The sequence below is a fragment of the Nelumbo lutea genome, chromosome 2, assembly GCF_056320005.1.
Source record: "Nelumbo lutea isolate HS-2025 chromosome 2, American lotus-T2T, whole genome shotgun sequence".
In the NCBI taxonomy this organism is placed as follows: Eukaryota; Viridiplantae; Streptophyta; class Magnoliopsida; order Proteales; family Nelumbonaceae; genus Nelumbo; species Nelumbo lutea.
In genome coordinates this window covers 12,214,622-12,237,154 of record NC_142685.1, presented here as the reverse complement: position 1 = coordinate 12,237,154, position 22,533 = coordinate 12,214,622, and the positions used below count along the sequence as shown (strand labels likewise).

General features: G+C 41.6%; 1 protein-coding gene and 1 pseudogene across 5 annotated transcripts; both read right to left on the bottom strand.

Annotated features, from left to right (window-relative positions):
* Positions 1–6,309: 6,309 nt before the first annotated feature.
* LOC148868607 (anthocyanin 5-aromatic acyltransferase-like) lies at positions 6,310–7,902 on the bottom strand (annotated as a pseudogene). The gene has a single exon (XR_016107996.1). The product of XR_016107996.1 is annotated as an anthocyanin 5-aromatic acyltransferase-like (transcript).
* Positions 7,903–18,486: 10,584 nt separating this feature from the next.
* On the bottom strand, positions 18,487–21,302 carry LOC148868606 (aldose reductase-like). Of its 4 annotated transcripts, none has more exons than XM_088970834.1 (9): positions 21,051–21,302; positions 20,658–20,708; positions 20,507–20,580; positions 20,249–20,336; positions 19,693–19,899; positions 19,499–19,570; positions 19,119–19,361; positions 18,916–19,005; positions 18,487–18,834 (listed from the first exon to the last, which is right to left on the bottom strand). In XM_088970834.1, the coding sequence occupies exons 1-8, from the start codon at positions 21,189–21,191 to the stop codon at positions 18,916–18,918; spliced, it is 966 nt and encodes a 321-aa protein (XP_088826960.1). In that variant the 5' UTR covers positions 21,192–21,302; the 3' UTR covers positions 18,487–18,834. The 4 variants fall into 4 exon arrangements, with proteins under 4 accessions (XP_088826960.1, XP_088826961.1, XP_088826962.1 ...); XM_088970835.1 differs by having other exon boundaries at positions 18,487–18,826; XM_088970836.1 differs by lacking the exon at positions 20,658–20,708.
* Positions 21,303–22,533: the final 1,231 nt, after the last annotated feature.

Here is a 22,533-nt window from a genome sequence, read left to right as displayed (position 1 = left end):
TTCTGATCCCTCCCGCTTCCTCTTCTTCTTCTTCTTCTTCTTCTCTCTCTCTCTCTCTCTTCTTCTCTCCTTCCTGGTACGTTCAAGGTGGACGATGTTATTATATAGGAACAACCTTACCCTCACGAACATTTAATAATTAAGGCTTGATGATTTGAAATGACGAGAATGTCCTCGTCCATTACAAGCTTGATTTAACAAACACGAAGTTGACCTAAGTCGCCCTGCAAATGATTGCAATAATACCCCCCAACTAAAGGACAACTTCGTCATTTACACGAGGTTACTACCGTTAATGTCTCTATTTTATATAGCTTCAGGCTGCAGCTGCGTACCTAGTAGGTGATCTTATTGCTTCAACAACGTAGAATTAAAACGGTTAAAAAAGGGATGAAGGGGACAAAATGAGATTTTGCCACGTGGAATGCTGATACTATCATGCTATAGTAGTGACAATTGGCAAATCTCCGTAAATTTTAATCAATCCCGGAGATGGAGTATTTCGAGCCGTGTGTGCTGGGTTCTAACTTCTAAGATCGCAACGCATCCCAATGGCTCAAGACGCCTAAAAGGGTGTGATGGTAGATATGGATCTGGTGCTTATAACTTTAGCTCGGGATTTGTTCCGTCTCCGCTTGATTAGTATCTTTTCTACTTGTCAACCTTTAATAAATAAATAAGCAAACTTTTTTTCTCTCATCAATCATCAGATGAAAGGCACAGTTTGGAGCAGGGAAGAGTACAATGGTAGAGGATCATGTACTTGAGCAGTACCCACCCACCAAGGAAAAGAAAGCGAGAGAGAGAGAGAGAGAAAGAAAGGGAGGACCCTACCGTCACTTCCGAGAGTTAAATCAACGACTGACCCTAATTTGACCTATCCTCAGACACAGTACCGATCACTATGCGAACTGGGGAAGTGGAGGTGTTTACGGTTATTTTGATAGAGTAGTTAAACTTAAACATGGCTTAAGTCCTAATCCAAAGCGGGGTTAGTCTTTTCTTTCTTTTTCTTTGATTTGTCGTTTAGAGTGGAGCCCAGCCCACTGCAGTCTGCAGATACCTCCAACGCGTCACCGATAAGATAGGACATCGCGGCGCCGATGGGTTGAATCATGTTCATGAGAAAATAATAATTGAATATAAATAAAATAATAATTTTTCTAAAAAAATGGAGATTGGACTTTGGAGCAGGTACGGAATATTAATTCAAATTCATTTATTTTAAAAGCTTAAAAAATTGGAATACCTCCGACTCCAACACTGTCCAGCTGTTCTAACACGAGGTGTATGGATGGTCTCGTGGCTCCTGTCTCTGTCTGCCATTCCGCCGGGTTAAATTATGGAATTAGACCTAACGGGTGGAAATGTCATGTAGGGTTGTTCTTCAATTTATATTTGACCCTCTTTCCTGATCGGAGGAATGCGTGTGTCCGACCGGCCGGCCTTCTAACGCTAATTTAAGAATTCATAATGTGGTACCGGATCCGGTGAGAGCACGGACGGAACGAGCGAAATAAAGTGGAGCCGTGGAGATGGGAGATGTAGTAATAGGGTAGTAAGGTAATTATGGAGGAAGGTGAGCAGGGTGTCATATGGGAATCTGGCAGATAAAACGTTTCCGGCGCACGTTAGGGGAGGAAACTTCGTCGCACGAGGGGGTGTGGGGGCACCGACCACAGCGATACAATATTTTAATGGAGGTCTGGAGGGTACACACGAGCAAGCAGCGAACGCTGAAACTAAAAGGAAGGCAACATTAGAAACTTAATTAATAGATTGATTGGTTGATTCCAATATAAGGAGCGATGAAGGTGATGAGTTTTTTGAAGAAAAATGAAAGAAAGAATCGTTGAAGAGACTGACTGGGTTTGAGTTCACAAGGCGGAACCCCTATTAATCTATTCACACAAACACACCTAGAGATTAGAATAGAGTAGAGTAGAGTAGAGTTTTCGGTATTGTTTCCTATCATCCTAATCCTATGGTGGTTGGGTTGGTAGTCCTCCGGAGTCCGGACCTGGTATACTTGCTCCACCAACCCTATAAACACAGACCCAAGTTTCTTAATTTTGATTAACGTACCCATTTATTAATTGCATGATGTAAGTGATGTAGGGATCCATCGGCTCAGAGGACAACGACAGCGAGCATCGTCGTGGGTCGGCACTGAACCACATACAACACTTGTCCTCTGTTGGGACCTGGGTTTGTATTTGGACAGGACAGGACGTTATGAATTTGGTGAGGATCGAGAGAGAGAGATGATATTTTCATTTTGCATCTCCAACTTTTAATTTATATAAATCCAAGCACAGTGCCAACACTATTCCCTGCGAGCTGCGAAGGAGATGTCACATTGTTACGTTCATAAAAGAAAGTAGAATGGTTAAGTTTTTTAAGCCATTCTTTGTCTGTTACTGTTACTATATGCAATCTCTCTCTCTCTCGTAAGATTCATGAAACTTGGAACATGCAATAGTAACCATGGAATTAATTATATCAAAGTTTACACTTTACGAGGACAACCTTCGTCTTGTTTGTTACGCACCTGGCCATACCTTTCTTTGGTATTTTGTATTTTGTGCAGCTTAGTTAAAAGAAGGAAACAGATCATATTCCTTCTACACATGTCATCTGCTAGCTTCTTATACAGACCCATGAGACGAATTTAACTATATATATATCCACATTTATGGTCTAAGTGGTTGTGGACAATGCACCTATTGATGGGTCGGGCTGGGTTCAGGTCAGACTTTGCCTAAAATTATCAGGCTTGAGTCCGAGCTGATTTTAACATGTATTTTATAATATATTCATTAATTACATAATACTATATACATTTAATATATATAATATTTTTTTGTTATTAATTTTATTTTTATATAATATAGATTATATTTTAAGACATATATTATATTTCTATTATATATTTAATATTGTCGGGTCGGGTTTATTTGGGAAAGTCCGAGCTTGACTTGAAAAACATCCAAGCCCAATTTTAAGAGCCCAAACCAACGGGTTTAAAATTTTGTCCAAGCTTGACTTATTAGGACAGGCCAGTGCATCGGATTACCTGGCCCATGAACAAATCTAGTAGACATCACCCACTTTTCAATATTTGGATTCGTTTGGTTTGCCAATGAGAATCAAAATGGACTATTTCCAATTCAAACTTTTTGATTGGGAAGGAGAGGAATCCCATTCTCATTGCCGGTAGAATGGCATTCCCCCATATGAGGGAATTGCCATTCCCTCCCCTTCCCCTAGGAATGAGAATCCATTCCAGCCAATTCTGGTTCTGATTTCAATCTGAGCTAAACAGGTCGAGGGAATAGACCATTCCAATTCCAATTCCAATTCCGATTTCCAGCTGTCAACCAAAATGAATCCTTACTCCTGAAAGATTTTGGTTCCTTAGGCTCCATTTGAGAACAATGCAGATAGAGAGAACTGTATGTGCAATAAATATTATTTCTAAACCTTCTTTTTGTACTGTACATATTGCAATTGTACACTCTTCCCAAACAGAGCCTTATGGCATGTTTAATTGATGTGAAATGGAATCATTTCAATAATTTGCCGAAACCATGAAATGACCTCAACTTTGAGTCTACTCTTAGCAATTGGAAAATAATTGCTCCAATTCAGACTTGTGATGGTAATTTCTGTTATATATGAGCCATGGTAAGAAGAAGGTACGTACTGCTACTATCATGTACACACTCCCGTGTGGAGCCAACTCTACCTGTCTGGATGGATGTTATGTGGCCGACTGGCCTGAATTGGTTGCTTTTGATGGGCCATCCTACGATAGAGAAAGGATGTGGCCACACTATACACTCTGGACTCTGGACTTAACTGGCTGGGTAGGCTGAGATAAATTGACTGGGCTTAACCAGACTTTATTTTGTAATCTAACTAAGTAATGCTAACTTGGGTATTAACAATAACAGTAACGTCCACTAAAAAACAGCTCCGGTCAAGCCAAGATTGATCAAACACAATAAGTATAAAGCAGTCTTCTAATTAAGAAGACTAATCTCCAAGCTCTAACTTTAGGAAAGGCAACTTGAATATTGACAATGGAAATGTATGTTGGCAATTTCAATTCTGAGTTTGTTTGTTGATCTTTCAAATTTAATAATTAATTAATTCACCCCATTTGCAGAAATGGAAACAATTGGTCAGGAGGGTTTGCTTCTCCGCCCAAATGACAAATCGATTGTACTTAGGTTAGGTGGACGTCTAAATATCAACGCCGTGCAGCTACTTTATTATCATATATATGGTATAAGACGAGGAATTAATTTAGTGAGGTCCCCCATTAGCCAAACTCTGTCTGAGGTCTGCATCGTATCCATACAAAGTCTAATCAAAGAATTCAAGTACCAAAATACAATAACTAGGGAAAAATAAAATAAAATAAAATGAGAGAGAGATCTATTTCCACGCAAACAGTTCGCAAGAGCTCCACGAATACAAGTAATACACCATAAGATGTTCTTCCCTTTCTTGTTCAGTTTTTCTGTATAGAGCTCCAGAGGTTTATTCACCACAGGCACAGACAGTTGAACCAATTCCTAGAATAGTAGAATTAGAATGCTCTCAATCCAACGTCTCATTCACCGACTTATAATTGCATCCACATGGGTTCTTAGGTTTTTATTCACGATGAATTAAATCTCATAAGAACAAAAAAAAAAAATTAATGCATATATGCATATATGCCTGCGGAAAACCCTATATTCCTAACCACACTTAAGGCCAATACTTTTGTCTTAAGACTTGGACCGGAGATAAAACCGGCCGGAATGCTCATCAGGTTACGGTTTTATCAGTTAGTTAACTGGACAAATAACCAATTCAAACCGTAAAAGCTATCATTTAATTTAATCAAGAGCAGAAAGGTCATTTCACCGGTTCAGCCGTCCGGTCCAATTAATCGGAGTCTCACAACACTGGCTAAGTAAGGCATGACCAGCTGCTTGTATTTCTTCACATAACACAAACCAACTTCATCATCAGATCATAATTATCCATTATTTTGATGTGAACATATCCACCATGTGGATTTCATGATATCTCCGCGAATCTTGCTCAATCGCCATCACAAGTCATTTCACTGACCTCTTAATAATACAAATTTGATATTGACATATTGTGGATAGATATCAATTTTACAATAATATGACCTGTTATTAGATAAACTATTTTTTTAAAAAAATATTTATTTGCTGCTTGTCATAGAAATTATACTAGCGGAGTAACCCCTCCTGGGCCTGGGCCCGGGCGGTCCATGGGGAAAACTCCTAACCTTCCTGTGCCTTTCCCTTTGCGTGTTGATCCTATTGTGGCGAACTAAGGGGTGATTTGTCCAAGAGATCATTCTAACTCTCTTAAGCTATTTCTTGATCGAAAATTCAATGCCTTTACTTCAATTCGTAGTTCCTTAAATAGAAGATTACAGAAGGAAATTCCTTGTTGGATTTGGCTAGGCTAGGGTAATCCAACTCAACCTCAAACTCCTAATTACCTACTCTAATAATAACATAATTCTTATTTAAAAAGATAAGATAAGATAAGGATAAGGGATGAGGAATGATGTAACTGACAGCGATTTAGCGAGCAGAGCTGTTGTGGTAAGATAAGTGTGGACCCACCCTAATGAGCTGTCATGTGGGCCTCGCTCTACTACTGCTGTCGGGCGGTGCGCACGTCTCACAATGCTACTACCGTATGGTGTGTGATGCTGCCATGCGATGCATGCTGCTGTCTAGTGCTGCTGCCTAGTGCTGCTGCAGTGCGGTGCATGCTACTGTGCGCTGCCAGGCGGTGTGTCCATAATATGCTGCTGTCGGCCGCGGTGGTTAGGCTCACCTACGAGTGTGTCTACTGCTTCTGTGTCTGCAACAAACTGATCGTGGAAGAGAACCCGTAAGCTGGTTGTTTGAAAGATTTATCTGTTCAAATTCTCAGCAATTGATTCAGTCTACGGGAAGAAATCCGACCAAATTGTAATAAATGGCCAACGATGCTTAACCATAAAACTGTTCCTACCTAATTCAGCCGGAATACTACGGGAGAAGAAATTCCCATCCAGGATGAGCTTCTAGATGCCAGAAAAGTTTCCGATTGGCCATGGAAGAGAACCCGGAAGGTAGTTGTTTGAAAGGTTTATCTGTTTAAATTCTCAGCGATTGACTCATCAGTCTACGAGAAGCCTCAGAATAAATTGTAATAAACAACCAACGACGCTTCACAGAACCTTAATGGCGAGATTTGCGCCAATGATAACAGAAATTGTTCTGGAACAGTGGCGCCAAAATCAAATAATGAACAAATGAAAAAGAAAACGGCCATCAAATTGGACCAAAATCAAAATTGAGACTGAAAATGCATCAATGGCATCAGATTCAAGAATCCGTTTTAACGATTTACAGTCCAATTACATCAAATAACTTCTTCGGTTCCTGGTTCGGTGGTTCCTATTCCTGTGTAGGTATTTTAGTTCTGTTTTTGTTTCTTTGTTTCTTTTTCTTTATCTTTCCTTTTTCAATTCTCACAAAGCAGAAGAACCGCTATTGCAGGCAAATCGCCAATGAAGTCGGAATCTTCCAACCCATTAATGGACTCCTCGATCAAGCATGCTGCAATGACAACTCCATCGTGTCTCAGCAAATCAGCCATCTCGACCATCACTACACGAGTCCCGACGCAGTTGCCAAAGTACGTGGCCGGAACCGGAGGCTTCTGTCGAGCCCCACAGTCCACGTTGAACGAAAGGGAAACCCTTTGATCCCCGGACTTAACCAAGGATATACCCAGATATAAGCGCACAGCAACGTGAAGGTCGACAGGCCGAGCGGGTGGTAGCTGTTTGTCCTTGTGCAAAGCCATGGCGCCTGCCTTCAGTGTTGCAATATTGGCCCGACTCAGTTCAAACGTGGCTCTGACTGTATTGTCCGGCTGCCCAAAGTCCAAAACATCTAATCTATGGTTTCCGGTGGACTGGCAGTAGTGCTCTGTCAACTGGTTCAGATACATGTCCTCTAAGCCTTTTGGGTCCTTGATCACTGTTTTGTCATAGCATGTAAGAGCTTCGTTTGACAAAGATATCTCACCCAGCCCGCAAGCTGAAGACCATGCGTTGATGAAGTTCATGATTGTTTCGGGCGTCAGCAACTGCATTGGGCATGGTAACTCCGAGGCAGATGCCGGAATTCGGGAACACCGTTACTTGCAATGCCAACATCGGGACAGCTGATCCGAATACTCGGAGTTCGGGGATGAGTGGGTGTAATTCCTTTGCGTCTTGCGCCTTGTTGCCGGAGAGATGGTAGAAGTTGTCGTCTAACTCGGTGATGGCCAATGAAACCGAATCACCTTGGGTGTAATGGATCATGGGCTTGGGACATTCCGATGACAGATGTCCGGCAAAGGGGTAAAAGTGGAGGAGGGTGAGGGAGAGTGAGTGTTTGATGCGGGGAGGAGGCTCTGTCTGAAGTGAGTAGATGAATGAGGGAAGCGGTAGAAGTAAAGTAGTTGCTTGGATGGCACCGGCAACCCGAACAAGTCAAAGAAAGAGAGTGGGAGTGATGCTTCGATGACTGAGCCGGAGTCTGAGCCTGAGCCAGCTCCGGGAGTGACTTTGCATAACTCCACCACATTCACTGACTTGGGTGATGCCATGAGCGCCGGAGTCCGCAAGTAGGGAAGCTTGTGGGAGACTTAAGATGATCAAGAGAAACAAAATGGCGAAATTCTGTAGGGAAGCTCGGGAGTTGGAGACTTGCCAAGTGGGAGTAATAATTGCCAAAATTCCATCATTTTGGAAGGATTATATGAATAAACTTTTGCATAAGTCCGAAGAATTTACCTTGAACAAATTCAGCAAAACCTTCGTATTGAAGAAGAGTCTCGGATTAGAGACGATAGAAATAAAACTCTGGCTGGTATATTGAACTCTAAAATCAATTTTGTGGAAAATTGATCGAATAAAACTAATTCTGCATTATAAGTAAAGAAAAAGGACGGGAACTTCAAAAAGAGCAACAAATGGAAGGAGATGTTTTATCATTCAGTGTTCCTTTTTGTGGTACCACCCTTAAATTTGAAGCTAGCCACCGGTTCCCGAGTCAATGGTTTGACCATCCAATATGAACGAGCAGCCCGTTCTGACAAAATAAATTAAAAAAATAAAAAATATTTAAAATTTAAAAACAATAAAAAATCATTGAATGTGTCAACGATTCGACTACCCGGATCAATGGGTCATTGATCGACTCAACACCTTTTAGCCAGGAACTATGTTTGGAGTAAAATAGAACTAATTGCCTGGGCAGTTTCCAAACCAAACGGTCTAACCATCCATATCAACGGTGGTTCAAAAATCATGATTTCTATACCAACACCAAGCAGCAACAAGATCTATATTTCCAATCGAGGATGTCATCAAAGTGGATGAGGTGGCGGGGTTCAACCTACAAGCGGGCAATCAACAGCAGGCTATGACGGTTCAGCCACCATCAGCGCCATCAGCACGCCATCTAAGTGTTTTGGGTTGGGTCCTTGTACTCTTTTTGTAAGGGGGGTATGCCAATGGCAATTATGTAAATAGTAGTATGCATGTACAGTATTTTGATGTATTATTTTGTCACTCCCCCAAAAGCTTAATGTACTCTTTGAGGGGAGGTAGGTAGTCGAGTGAACTCATAAGCGGGTACAGGTTAAGCACGAGATCCCCTCGACACTGTACTGTGTGCTTGTGATTACCACTGATTAATGCAATACAAGTTGCCTTTTCTCTAATTTGTGTGCACTCCTGTTTTCTTTTGTGTGTTGTTGCTTGCATTTGTAGGCTTTCTCGACCCCAATCGAGTGTCGCACGGGGCCCCGTCGACTAGCCCCGTAACAGTTGGTATCAGAGCGTCGTTGACACTAGCGGTTGTCAAGCCCAACGAGTCCCTGTCGTGTCCCACAACAACATCAGCCCGATGAAGAATCGTGACACGCAAGAGGAGATCCAGGAAGGGATCTCACAGGTTTATTATGAGGACGAACCTAGAAATAGCTCTCCCAAAGACAAAGGCGTCAGCTCAAAGCATAGCAAGCGTGACAAGTCAGTTGACAAGCTTGCGACCATGGACAAGCGCATCATGCGATATGAAGCAGTGGTTGGAGAAACTTGTGACCACGTGGACGAGCTTCAACTCAACCTTGAGATCGTAGCATCGGTCGTGGAAAGATTGGAGAACCAGTCCGGTGATAGCTCCAACGAGACAAACAACCCACGAGAAGACCTGGTGAAGTGCCTACAGATCCAGCTCGAAGACTTGAAGGGCGAAGTGACCCTTCTGAAGAGGTTGATGGCCAATACAGCCAGCACACCTGCTGCTCCAACCCCTCCAAAATTCAAAGTCCGCGAGCCTACCTCATATGCAGGGACCCGCGATGCCCGGGAGCTTGACAACTTCCTGTGGCAAATGGAACAATATTTCACCGCCGCCAAACTCGTTGAGGAGGCGGCCAAGGTGCGTACTGTTGTTATGTATCTTACTGATGTTGCTATGTTATGGTGGCGCAGGAGATGTGCCGATGCGGAGCGAGGATTATGCTCCATTAATATCTGGTCCGTGTTCAAGAGCGAGATAAAGTGTCAGTTCTATCTAGAGAACGTGGAGTACCAAACCCGTCGGAAGCTCAAAAACCTAAAACACACGGGTTCATTGCATGAGTACGTGAAGGAGTTCTCTACACTCGAGATCACGAACATGTCAGATAAAGACCTGCTCTTCAACTTTATGGACGACCTACAACAATGGGCCGAGCTTGAACTCCAGAGACGAGGTGTGAAGGACCTCGCCACAGCCATGGCCATTACTGAACAACTGGTAGACAACAGACGACCAAGCAAAAACGACCCCAAACCCAACTCATATCAGGGCATAGGGAAGATTGGAGGTGATAGGAAACCTTACTATGCGCCCAAGGGAGACTCTGGGCCAAGTAAACCCAACACTTTTAAGTTCTACAGGAGACCCGAAGGAGACTCTGGATATAGGGGTGGCCAGTTTGTGAAGAGAACACCTCTGGCACCATGCTTCATCTGTGAGGGAAAACATTGGACTAAGGATTGTCCCAGTCGAGAGAAGCTCAATGCCTTGCTTGCAAAGCTTAGTGATGATGAGCATAGCGAGGAGGAGAAGGAACTAGGGGAGACAAGAATGGGGGCTCTACGAAGACTCAATGCAATGAAGAAGAAGACGAGCCTGCAAGGAACATCGAAGTTCAAGCCGAAGGGACTGATGTATGTAGACATTCGCTTGAATGGTAAGCCCACAAGAGCCATGGTGAATACAGGTGCTACCCACAACTTTATCTCTATGGAGGAGGCATCCCGAGTAGAACTTGCACCTACCAAGGAAGTCGGATGGTTGAAGGCTGTGAATTCTAATGCCAAACCCATACAAGGTGTAGCTCATGGGGTGGTCTTGCAACTTGGTGACTGGGAAGGGACGATAGACCTTTCAGTCATGCCCATTGATGATTTTCAGGTTGTTCTCGGCATGGACTTCTTAACTCAAGTAAAGGCGGTGCCCATGCCTTTCCTCAACAAAGTGTGCATATTTGAAGATCAGGCTCCTTGCATGGTTCTAGTTGTGCCAGAGACCACGTCCACCCCCAAGATGCTCTCAGCATTGCGACTCAAGGATGGAGTGCGGAAAGGACGGGCCACTTACCTAGCCACATTGGTGGACTCCGACCTGCCTGACCCACCAACCGGGCATATCCCGCTAGCGATTACTATGGCACTAGAAGAATTCCAGAATGTCATGCCTCCCACATTGCCGAAGAAGCTTCCCCCAAGGAGAGAAGTTGATCACAAGATTGAGTTGGAGCCTGGAACCAAACCACCGGCGCGCTCGCCATACAGACTGTCTCCTCCTGAGCTGGCCGAGCTACGAAAGCAGTTGAATGAGTTATTGGATGCTGGATTGATTCGGCCTTCTAAGGCCCCTTTTGGAGCACCGGTCCTATTTCAAAAGAAGCATGATGGATCTCTTCGGCTCTATATTGACTACCGAGCTCTCAACAAGCTCACCATCAAGAACAAATATCTCATACCTTTGGTGGCCGACCTCTTTGACCAGCTCAGCAGGGCCAAGTACTTCACCAAGCTAGACTTGAGGTCGGGGTACTATTAAGTGCGTATAGCTGAAGGAGATGAACACAAAACAGCTTGTGTTACACGATATGGGTCCTTTGAATTTCGAGTCATGCCCTTTGGGCTCACCAATGCTCCAGCCACCTTTTGTTCATTGATGAACAGAATATTTCATCCCTACCTAGACCAATTTGTGGTTGTGTATATTGATGATATTGTAATTTATAGGAGAACCTTGGAGGAACATGTTGACCACCTCCGTACTGTTTTCCAGGTCTTGCGGGACAACAACCTGTTTGTTAAGAAGGAGAAATGTTCTTTCGCCATAGAAGAAGTGGCCTTCCTCGGACATATAATCCGAGCAGGCACAATCAGTATGGATCCAGCTAAAGTCAAGGCCATTCAAGACTGGGCACCACCCACTAGGGTCACCGAACTTCGCTCCTTCCTTGGCCTCGTGAACTACTATCGAAGATTCATCTCTGGATTCTCAGCACGAGCCATTGCCCTCACCAACTTACTGAAGAAGACTAGTACGTGGACCTAGAGTGAATGTTGCCAAACAGCTTTTGATGACTTGAAGAGAGCTGTCTCAGTAGAACCTGTCCTCGACTTGCCTGATCCAAGCAAGCTGTATGAGCTACACACAGATGCTTCTGATTTTGCCATTGGTGGGGTCTTGATGCAAGAAGGACATCCCATCGCCTTTGAAAGCTGCAAATTGAATGATACAGAGAGGAGGTACACTGTGCAAGAGAAGGAGATGACAGTCATCGTCCACTACCTCCGCACATGGCGACACTACCTGCTTGGCTCCAAGTTCGTGGTCAAGACTGACAACATAGCTACTAGTTATTTTCAGTCACAGAAGAAGCTGAGCCCTAAGCAAGCTCGATGGCAAGATTTCTTAGCGGAGTTTGACATGACTCTAGAGTACAAGCCAGGGCCGATGAACAGGGTTGCTGATGCACTTAGCAGGAATGCCGAGCTTGCAGCACTATCCACAAGTGAAGGTCCCTCTCAAAGCCAGATCAGACTGGACATCATTAAGAGCATCAAGGAAGGACTCCAGAAGGACCCCATTGCTCAGAGCCTATTGACAACGGCTCGTGAAGGGAAGACTAGGCAGTTTTGGGTTGAAGAAGGCCTTCTTTTGACAAAGGGAAGGTAGATATTTGTACCGAGAGTTGAAGACTTGAGGAATACTCTCCTACGTGAATGTCATGACAGCTTATGGGCAGGACACCCTGAGTGGCAGCGTATTTGGCACTTCTACAACATGCCTACTATTGGCCTCATATGGAGCAAGATGTTCGAGAATACACAAGGACATGCCTGATTTGCCAGCAAGACAAGCCCGAGTGTGCCAAGCCTCTTGGACTCCTACAACCTCTTCCAACTCCCTCACAACCTTGGGAGAGTGTTTCCATGGACTTCATTAGTGGTCTTCCTAAAGTGGGAGACTATGCATCCATCATTGTTGTCATTGATAGATTTTCCAAGTATGCCACTTTCACCACAGCACCAAGGCACCTTTCAGCTGAAGACACGGCATACATTTTCTTCAAGCACGTGGTGAAATATTGGGGAGTCCCACAGAACATTGTTAGTGATCGAGATCCCCGATTCACTAGTGCTTTCTGGACAGAACTATTCAAGCTTCTCGGTTCGAACTTCCAGCAGCAGCCATCCAAAGTCAGATGGGCAGACAGAGAAAATGAACTCCCTCCTTGAATAGTACCTCCGCCATTTTGTATCAGCTACACAGAAGAATTGGGTTCGATTACTGGACATTGCACAATTCTCCGCCAACACACAAAAGAGCTCCTCCACCAATCAAAGTCCTTTTGAAGTCATCACCGGCCAACTACTAAGATGTCCGCACAGCATCGTCAACGACCATCAAGGAAGAAGCCCTCGAGCCTTCACTTTCACCAAGGAATGGAAAGAATGCCTTGACATCACTCGAGCCTCCCTAGAGAAAGCCTCCAAAAGAATGAAGAAATGGGCCGATTTGGGTAGACGACCCGAGAACTTCCAAGTAGGTGACATGGCCTTAGTAAAACTCCATACCCACTGCCTTAGGTTCTTTCGAAGAATACACCCCGGGCTTGTGAGAAAATATGAGAGACCCTGCGAAATAATAGCCAAAGTAGGAGCTTCATCCTACAGACTCAAATTACCCCTGGCTAAAAGTACACCCTGTCTTTCATGTAAGCCAACTTTAACCCTACCATGTCGACAACCAAGATACCTCCCGAAACCAAAGTCAACGCCCACACCCATCCTACCAACCACCTAAGAACCGATCCCTCGACTCCATCCTCAACCATAGGTTGTCCCAATCCTCCCAAACATCAGAATGAGAGTATCTGGTGAAGTGGAAGGGACCTGCAGAAGAAGACACCTGGGAGTTAGCAGAAGATCTCCTTCCGTTCGCAGAGAAGTTGGACGAGTACCTGAGGAAGAATCTTCGAAGACGAAGATTGAAATGAGTGGGAGAGACTGTGACGGTTCAGCCACCATCAGCGCCATCAGCACGCCATCTAAGTGTTTTGGGTTGGGTCCTTGTACTCTTTTTGTAAGGGGGGTATGCCAATGGCAATTATGTAAATAGTAGTATGCATGTACAGTATTTTGATGTATTATTTTGTCACCCCCCCAAAAGGTTAACGTACTCTTTGAGGGGAGGTAGGTAGTCGAGTGAGTTCATAAGCGTGTAAAGGTTAAGCATGAGATCCCCTTGACATTGTACTGTGTGCTTGTGCTTACCATTGATTAATGCAATACAAGTTGCCTTTTGTATAATTTGTGTGCACTCCTGTTTCCTTTTGTGTGTTGTTACTTGCATTTGTAGGCTTTCTCGACTCCAATCGAGCATTGAACGGGGCCTCGTCGACTAGCCCCGTGACAAGGCGGCATTCGAAACCTATGAACACTTTTGGAGGCATTGAGGCATTGAGACAGAGAACGTGCAACAGAGGGAGGACGAGAGAAGGCAAGGTAGATGATGAAGCGCAGGGGAGGAGGCGGAGGTGGGTGGTGGCAAGAGCATAACAGAGCTGCGCGGTAACAAGGGCATCATGGAGACAAATTGAATGCTCCATGTTTCAAATTCAAATTACCCAACCAAAAAGTAAACAAATAACAGAAGTTTTATGCTCAACCCTCACGGCCACTTCGAAGGCCTAGCTATCTGAAGATAAGTAGAAAGCAAGGATCGTTCTATCCGGCTAACTTGAATAAAAGTAGATGGAAGAAGTGACCAACCTTGGAACATATAAACGAGAGAGAGAAAATGACGCCGACTAAAGGAGAGGAGACCCAAGGTTATGTGGAGAAGAAAGGCAGGTCCACGAAGAACGAAATAACGGTGGAGTCTGGTGAGAGACAATCCATAAAAAATCATGTACGGATATCATTTCATGCATGCAAACACATAGCCCAAAATGAAAACCCATCCGGCTTAATGTGCCTTTCATCCAAACATATGTCAATGTGACTTTCATCCAAATGTTTTTCTCGGTTTGACAGGAATTATCCATCATTTTATTATCTTTATCAAAATAGTTAAAAATAAAAACAATAAAAATGGAAAACTTAAACGTGTTAAGAGTTGGGACTCATTTACATTTTTCTTTTTCATTGTTTTTTATTTTTAATTATTTTGATAAAAATAATAAATTAATGAATACTTTTTATCTAACAGAGCAAAAACGTTTGGACGAAAAGCACATTAATTGGGTCTGGATGTAGTAAGCACGTTAGGTAAGCACAATGAGTGAACACATAATAGTTGTGTGACACATGTCCCAATTAATGTCTTTCATCCAAACGTTTTTGTTAGGGGTGGATTCGAGCCGAGTTGAGCCGAATAGTACCAAACTCAAGCTCGGCTTGAGACTATTCTATAAGGTCGAGCTCGGCTTGAGACTATTCTATAAGGCTCGAGCTCGAACTCGAGCTCAGTTCGAGACAGAACCTTGAACTCGAGCTCGGCTCGACTCGTTTTATATTTTATAAAAATATTTAGAAAAAATATTTTATAAAAATAAAAATTATATATAACTTTTTTATATTTTAAAAATTAAGAATTATAATAATTAATAAATATAATATTTTTATTATATATATTATTTTCTATAATTTTATTATACATTATTATATATATTATATATTAAATATCAAATATATATATAGATATATATTTGAGTCAACTCGCTAGCCTCACAAGTCAAGCTCTAGTAGACTCGAGTTCGGCTTGTTTAATAATCGAGCCACTAAATTGGGCTCGAGCTCGGTTGAAACCGTGTTGAGCCGAGCTCGAGTAACCTGTAAAATGCTTGACTCATTGCCACCCCTAGTTTTTGCTCCGTTAGATAAAAATTATCCATTATTTTATTATTTTTATTAAAATCGTTAAAAATAAAAAACAATAAAAAAGAAAAACGTAAATGAGTCCCAACTCTTTAAGTTTTTCTTTTTGATTATTTTTATTTTCAATTATTTTGATAAAAATAATAAAATAATAGATAATTCTATCTAATGGAACAAAAATGTTTGGATAAAAGACACATTAACTAGGACATGTGTCATACAACTATTATGTGCTCACTCATTGTGCTTACCTAACGTACCTATTATGTCCGGACCCCTTTAATACACTATAAATTTAGAGAAGAAGCAACTGATCACGTACCCATTAGGAGACACATTCCCACGAACTGGAAACACAACGGAGGAGAGACGATTCTGGTTCCATGCTTGGTGCTGGATGACGCTGCATCTGATCTTGTTTGCTTTCTCTAGTTGAACGGATTGAATGCTGCAGAGCAATCTTGAAACGTTGCAGAAAAAACCAACAAACCCAGCACCAAGAACAAAACTATTCCCTTTCGTCTCCATCTTTCTCTAAAGTCTAAACCTCTTCCTTGTCGCCAAAATCAAAGATGAGTTGCAGTAAGATCACTCTGCTCCTTCATGCAACACAACAAGAAACAAGTGAAAATTTGTTTATCTAGTAATAAATTTTATGAGTGACAAAAATAATTTTAAATAAAAATTGATAACTTTTTAAAACTAATACGACAGAAATTTCCAAAGCCCTCACGTTCTCAGACTCTTAAACCTTTTTCACCCAACCACACCATTAACAATAATAAGCCTTCGTCAACGGTGTTCAACCTACAATAGAACGGCGACGGGCAACATATATGGTGATTGCGGATTTTAATGGCAGCAGCAGCGTTGTTAGTGAAAAGTTTCAAACATCAAGAATATTCAGAGAAAAGCTGATATTCATCATTCCTTTTTGAATGCCAATGAAAGAATCATTTTTTTTATATTCCTTTTAATTCCAGCAAATAGTAATGTAGTATGAGTGTTCGAGAATTCTTTTCCATTTCTTTTTGATTTTTTTGTGCTATTTTACATTTGTTGTTTGAATTATCCTGAATTCATTGTTCGAAAAACTCCAACCATTAATGGAAAGATAAAGTCTTCTTACAATTGTGACTTTGGATCTGCAAGACAAACCCAAGACACGAGATTCCATTAAAATCATCTTCTTTATACGAACAAAAAAATTTAAAGCCTTCACGTTCTCTTCTCTGTTCTCAGACTTAGACCTTGCTCCCTCAATCAATAACAACTGTAGTGTTTTGGCAAGCCAAATGGCAAAATAAAATAAAGAGAACTAAAAAACAAATAAGATTTTAATATCAAAAGAATCGTTCAGGGATGCTCTGTACCATTATTGTTTCATTTTCCTCGTCAATTTTGCTAACTTGAATCACCAACAACAATAGGATTAAATCAAGGGAAATGATAAAGCGAGAACCAGATTTTAGCGTCCGCAGGAGATGCCTTGGCCTTAGGCTTCTTCAGTCCAGACAATTCTACCAAACAGTATCTCAGTATATGGTACAATTACATTTTGGTGTTAGTTCTGCAAGTACTCGGCTTGGAAGTAGATCCCAAGTGAAGTCAAGCGACTGATGCATCAATACCCAGATGAGGAACTAAGAATAAACATGACTGGCCGCAACTTGGGTAACGTGCTAGCAATGCTTAAGTGCTTATAACATAGCAGAGACAAGCATGAACGTGATGGAGAACGGCCAAGCCTTTCATTCTCAGGACTGAAAGTCGAGATTGTGAACTTCAAGGTGTGAGTGGAGAAATTGGGGGTGAATGTTCATGACACGGTGCCAAAGGTTTCAGATATATTGTTTAACGAGCGCGTGCCGAAGTTGATTCACAAATTGGCATAGTGGTTGCCATGGTGTTACTCACATATCGGAATAAAACTCATACCGGACCACAAGCATTCTTTCTTCCTCAATTTTTTATTTAAAAATATTTTATCAGTCATAAAACTTCAACCAATTGCAAGTGATGACCAGTTGAACACCAATGATGTGTCAAAATTTTAGTGGACTCGAAGAGAAAATCCCTTCGAGTCCAAACGCACTAGATCCGGAGCGCCGCCTTCCCGCCTTGATATATAATAGATAATTTTAAAACATTAAATTGAAGGAATTTATAAGAAAAAGGTTGTCAGAAACAGCCTCTCCACCTAAAAACATCAACTGTGAAGTTACTGTATAAATTTTTATTCTCTATGACGCCCCCTTCACAGAAAACTTAAAGCTGTTAAGTGATATTCTCTAACATGCCCCTTCACACAAAAGCCTATTGGGCTTGAAGTCTCATACCTTATACTCAAATTTAATTAAAAATCGTCCACTTTAAACCACTTGATCCAACACAAGAAACCATTGTTCAACCTTAAAAGCTTAAGCCTTTAAGCCGTTAGGTGATGATCCTGCATAAGTTTTTTCTCTCTAACACAGTCAATACTTATGAAGTGCACTGGAGAAATTAGAACTCTGGGAAGTGCTTCATGTCGGATGATATACATAACATTATCGATTGTTACAGACCATGATTCTCAAGGATTCTGAAGGATTCTGAAGGAATAGTTGAGGGATATACCCCATTTTCATTAATATAATGAGCATCGACTTATTTTTCCCCCATACTAAGAGAGAATCATAAACTTGAATACCTTGATTTCAATTACAACATTGCTGTTTTATTGTGTCTAATGTTGAAGTTATTTTTCTCAACAAGATCAGTCGACAAGTAGCTCAACTTCATCATTTTGGTAGCTTTCAGTATTCACTAATAATAAGTAGTATCTGTTTTGAACTTACTGTATGTTAGGGTAAGGAGCATTAATTGCACATAAGCACCTATTAATATATTCAAGATATATACCTACACAACACAAGCCCCACCAAAAAGCCAGACCAGAGTCAATGAACAACTCCCTTCGTTCTCAGAGAGAAGATCGATGCAATTAATTTTAGTTACAATCGTCGGCCAGGGTTTGCACATTTCGAAGAAATTGAACTTAAGTACGACTATCCTGATGTTTGTATGGAAAGGATTTGAGGCCAATTCCTCTACATAGAATTTTGCACCACCCAGGACAACGTTTGCCAATGAAGTTGGAGAAAAACCAGAATAAAGGAAGAAAATTTCGATGGGCAGCATGCATATCTATCTAATATTTCATTCATTTATCTATCTATTCACAGAAGAGGCCAATAAGGTCGTCTGTCATCACCGTCAAAACACAGCAACACTCGGCTCCTCGATCGCTTCCAAAGCAAGGTACAAGGGTTAGAACAGCAAAGCAATATAACAGAAAGAAATTAACTTCACTAGAATTGAAGCATTACCTAATCTTCATTGTCCCACAGTTCAGCCACACTCCTGTATGGTCCGTCGCTTTTATTCACAAACAGATTTTCTCCGTCCAATATTCTCCTCTGCAACCATTAGTTTAACAAAACCTAATAATAATTAAATTCACAAACACTAGGAAGAGAATTGATTGATATATGGCCTATGTGAAACAGAAGAGAGAAGATGATGAATGTACCTGATCACCAAGGTTGGACAGCACCTCGAAGTCCTGCGCCGGGATTTCCCAACCAAACACCTGTATGTTTTCTTTGATCCTATCAGGGTTGCTTGATTTGGGGATGACAGTTGCTCCTCTCTGCAACCCCCATTTCACCAACACCTGACCCGAGCTCTTGTTCAGATTCTTAGCTATTTTATTAATTGTTGGATCGTGAACCAGTTCTCTCCCCCCTTCAGATGACCCCAAGGGAGAATAAGCCTGCACATACAGTACTGTTCCATTTAAGTTTCTACTTGAGTCATGAGAGAGAGAGAGAAACAGAGAGACAGAGAGTGAGAGATGAGGCTTTTTTATCATTTCTACATGCCACAGATCATCTTGCGTGGTCCACTTACAGTGACATGGATGCCATTCTTCCTGCACGCCTCCAACATCTTATCATTCCTCCATCCAGGATGCATCTCCATCTGACGAAAATAATAACTGCAGTGACTTCATCTCTTGATCGATCTAGACTAGGGTCTAGGGGGATTGGGGGAAGAAGATTTTTTATTAAATTTTATTAATTGATTTAATTTGTGTGGTCTACCTGACACACAGATGGCTTTATTTCAGCAAATGTAAGTAACTTATCGAGCTTTGTACGTGACAAATTGCAAATTCCAATATCCCTAACAAGATTATCCTTCACTAGCTTCTCCATTTCTCTCCAAACCCCTTCCATGTCAAACTCTAATACATCCCCAGCCCTTGGAGGCCGCTCGGCTCCATCTTTAAGACGAAATGGCCAATGGATCTGCACATATATCACACCACCATTAACAAAAACTTCAAAAAATTGAGTACTAACAGTTGTACGCAAATGGTATTCCTCTTAATTAATTTCCTTGAAAGAAAAGTTGGGGAAAGGAAGGGAAAGTTAATTAATTAGAGATCAAACGTCCCTTCCTTTCCCCACCTTTTCTTTCAAACCAATTAAACACACTGCATAAAATAATTTCTCAGCTATTCAATCAGGTTTGTTTCTAGCTACCACTGTAATTATATCATTCAGCTTGCTTAAGTAGCAAGCAAGCAAAGCTGGATGAAAATCTCGTGCATGGACAATAATAAGTAATTAATCATGCATGGGAACATTCACTCACCAGATAAAGATCAAGATATTCGAGTTGTAGTTCTTTGAGGGTGTTATTTAGAGCAGGTCTTACCCTGTCTGGCGACAAGTCAGAGCACCTGTAGAGACAAATTAAACCAGGAGAAAAGTCTGAAGCTTAACAGAATATCGAGATCGAGATCAAACCCTGATGCAAACAAAGAATTACCTTCTGCTATATATTATATACATGCAGTAGAACAAAATTCAAATGAAGTATGGGATTTAGACATTATTAGTCTATATATACCATAGCTTTGATGTGATGAAGAGATGCTTTCTGTCGACGCCTGCTTGTATGGCCTTCTTGAGTGCAGATCCAACCTTGAAAGAGAAGAGCAGACAATGCTTAGGGCAATTTTTATTAGAAGAAGAAGATGATTGGCTTTCCAAGGAATAACCTCTTGTTGAACTCCATACTGCGAAGCCGTGTCCACGTGTCTATACCCGGCCTGCAGTCATTTTGGTTTTTGGAATGAGGTCTACTACGTTGTACACAAACTTACAAATCTTCGGATTCATTAGGATTGACATCTTACGTACCTTTTCTTCTGCTGATCGAGTTTATCAAAATATTCAATTTGCTTATAAGGTGAAAATATTTTTCTATGCAGTTCAAGTCAAGGCAGCAATAGCAGCATCTTCTCCGGCCCTCTCGTCTTAGAAAATTAATAAGCTACTTTCACTTTATTCAAAAATAAGAAAAATTTTCCTGTGTTTTCTTTCTAAAGCCAGTGAGTTGGGACCGGAGTCGAAATGTAAAGGCTTGGGATCAGGGATGAGTGAATAAATACCTCAACAATTGCGGTGAAGACAGAGTTAGAAGCATCAGAACCAGACTTCCAAGTGCCCAATCCCACCGCAGGTATGATGTGACCGCTCAACAGTCGAAATGACTGGCTCACTTCTTGCGCAACGAACGTGGATTGTGCCATCTCCTCTCACAATTTACTACTTTCCTTCTCTGCTCGATCTGTGATTCTTTCTACCCGTCTTCTAGCGTTCGTTTGGGAATTCGGAGGCAAAGTTGGTTTTCTATTTTTATTATGCACACGGTGTGGGTATGGTTATTTATAATGACAATTGACAATTCATGTAGCTTCTAGGACAGTACAGGGTGCCTGCCAGGTGTGAACGGATGAGACACTGAGATTGCAAGTGGACTGGTGCATGTAGACCATGTGGCACATGGTTGACACGTGGTTGGTAGATAGATCTCACAGACTCTTTATAGCTTTTCCGGCACGAGCACCTATTTGCCTCCTCCCACCGATTCATAGCCCCGTAATCGGATCGGATTCACCTAAATCCAGAGTTCGATCCGATAAGAAATCAATGTCATCCGAATCCCATCGGATGTTATGATCAATACATTATACATTGAGTTCCACTCCGATCGATTTTTCGAATTTCATACCTCCTCATCCGACTTCGATGAGTTTTACCCAAGTCTCATTTCACCAATTTGTCACTTAAAAAAATGGAAAAAAAAAAAAAGGCATGCAATAATTATAAGATTTAATCATATAACAAATAATAAATCAATTTCAAGTCTAAACAAAATTAGAAAGATTTTGCAAGTTCAAACAAACAAAACAACAAATCAATTTGCCGTTTTTCTAGGTGAGAAACTGAGAACTTAAGAGGCAAAAACAGTCATACTTCATTGATTCATAGTGGCGGTCCAGCAGCAGAAGATTGAATTGCTGTTCATCTATCGTTTGGGTGAAGTCTTCACTGTTTAACAGTGGAAATAGTGAAAACAGGGATCTGGACGGGGAACCTTTCGAGGCCCGGTTCTCGGGTCCAACGGCTTGACTGTCCGGTCTAAATGGACAATTCACTCTAGCAAAAAATTAAAATATAAAAAAAAATGTCAAAAATCACTGTCCAAGTCAATGGTTCGATGGTTCAACCACCCAGACCAGCCATCACACCAATGAAGTGGCTGATTTCCGGTTTTCTGGTCCGACCACCCAGTCCAGTCCGGTTTTGAAAATGCTACTACTGAACTACAGTCAGTGGTGGTCAACGGTAAAAGATTCAATGGCAAAAGAGACATTTGATGCAGTTCAAGTTTATGCCCCAAGAAGCACCAGATCATTTAAAAAAGGAGAGAAGCGGGCCTGCATTTGAATTCACAAGTGGCTTCCAACAATGCTAGTTTGTTAGTGGATTTCTAACGGCTAATTTGTTAGTGGTTTTCGAAATGCTAGTTTTATTAAATAGTCTAATGGTTAGTTTTACATTAAATACTCCAACTATTAATTTATGTTC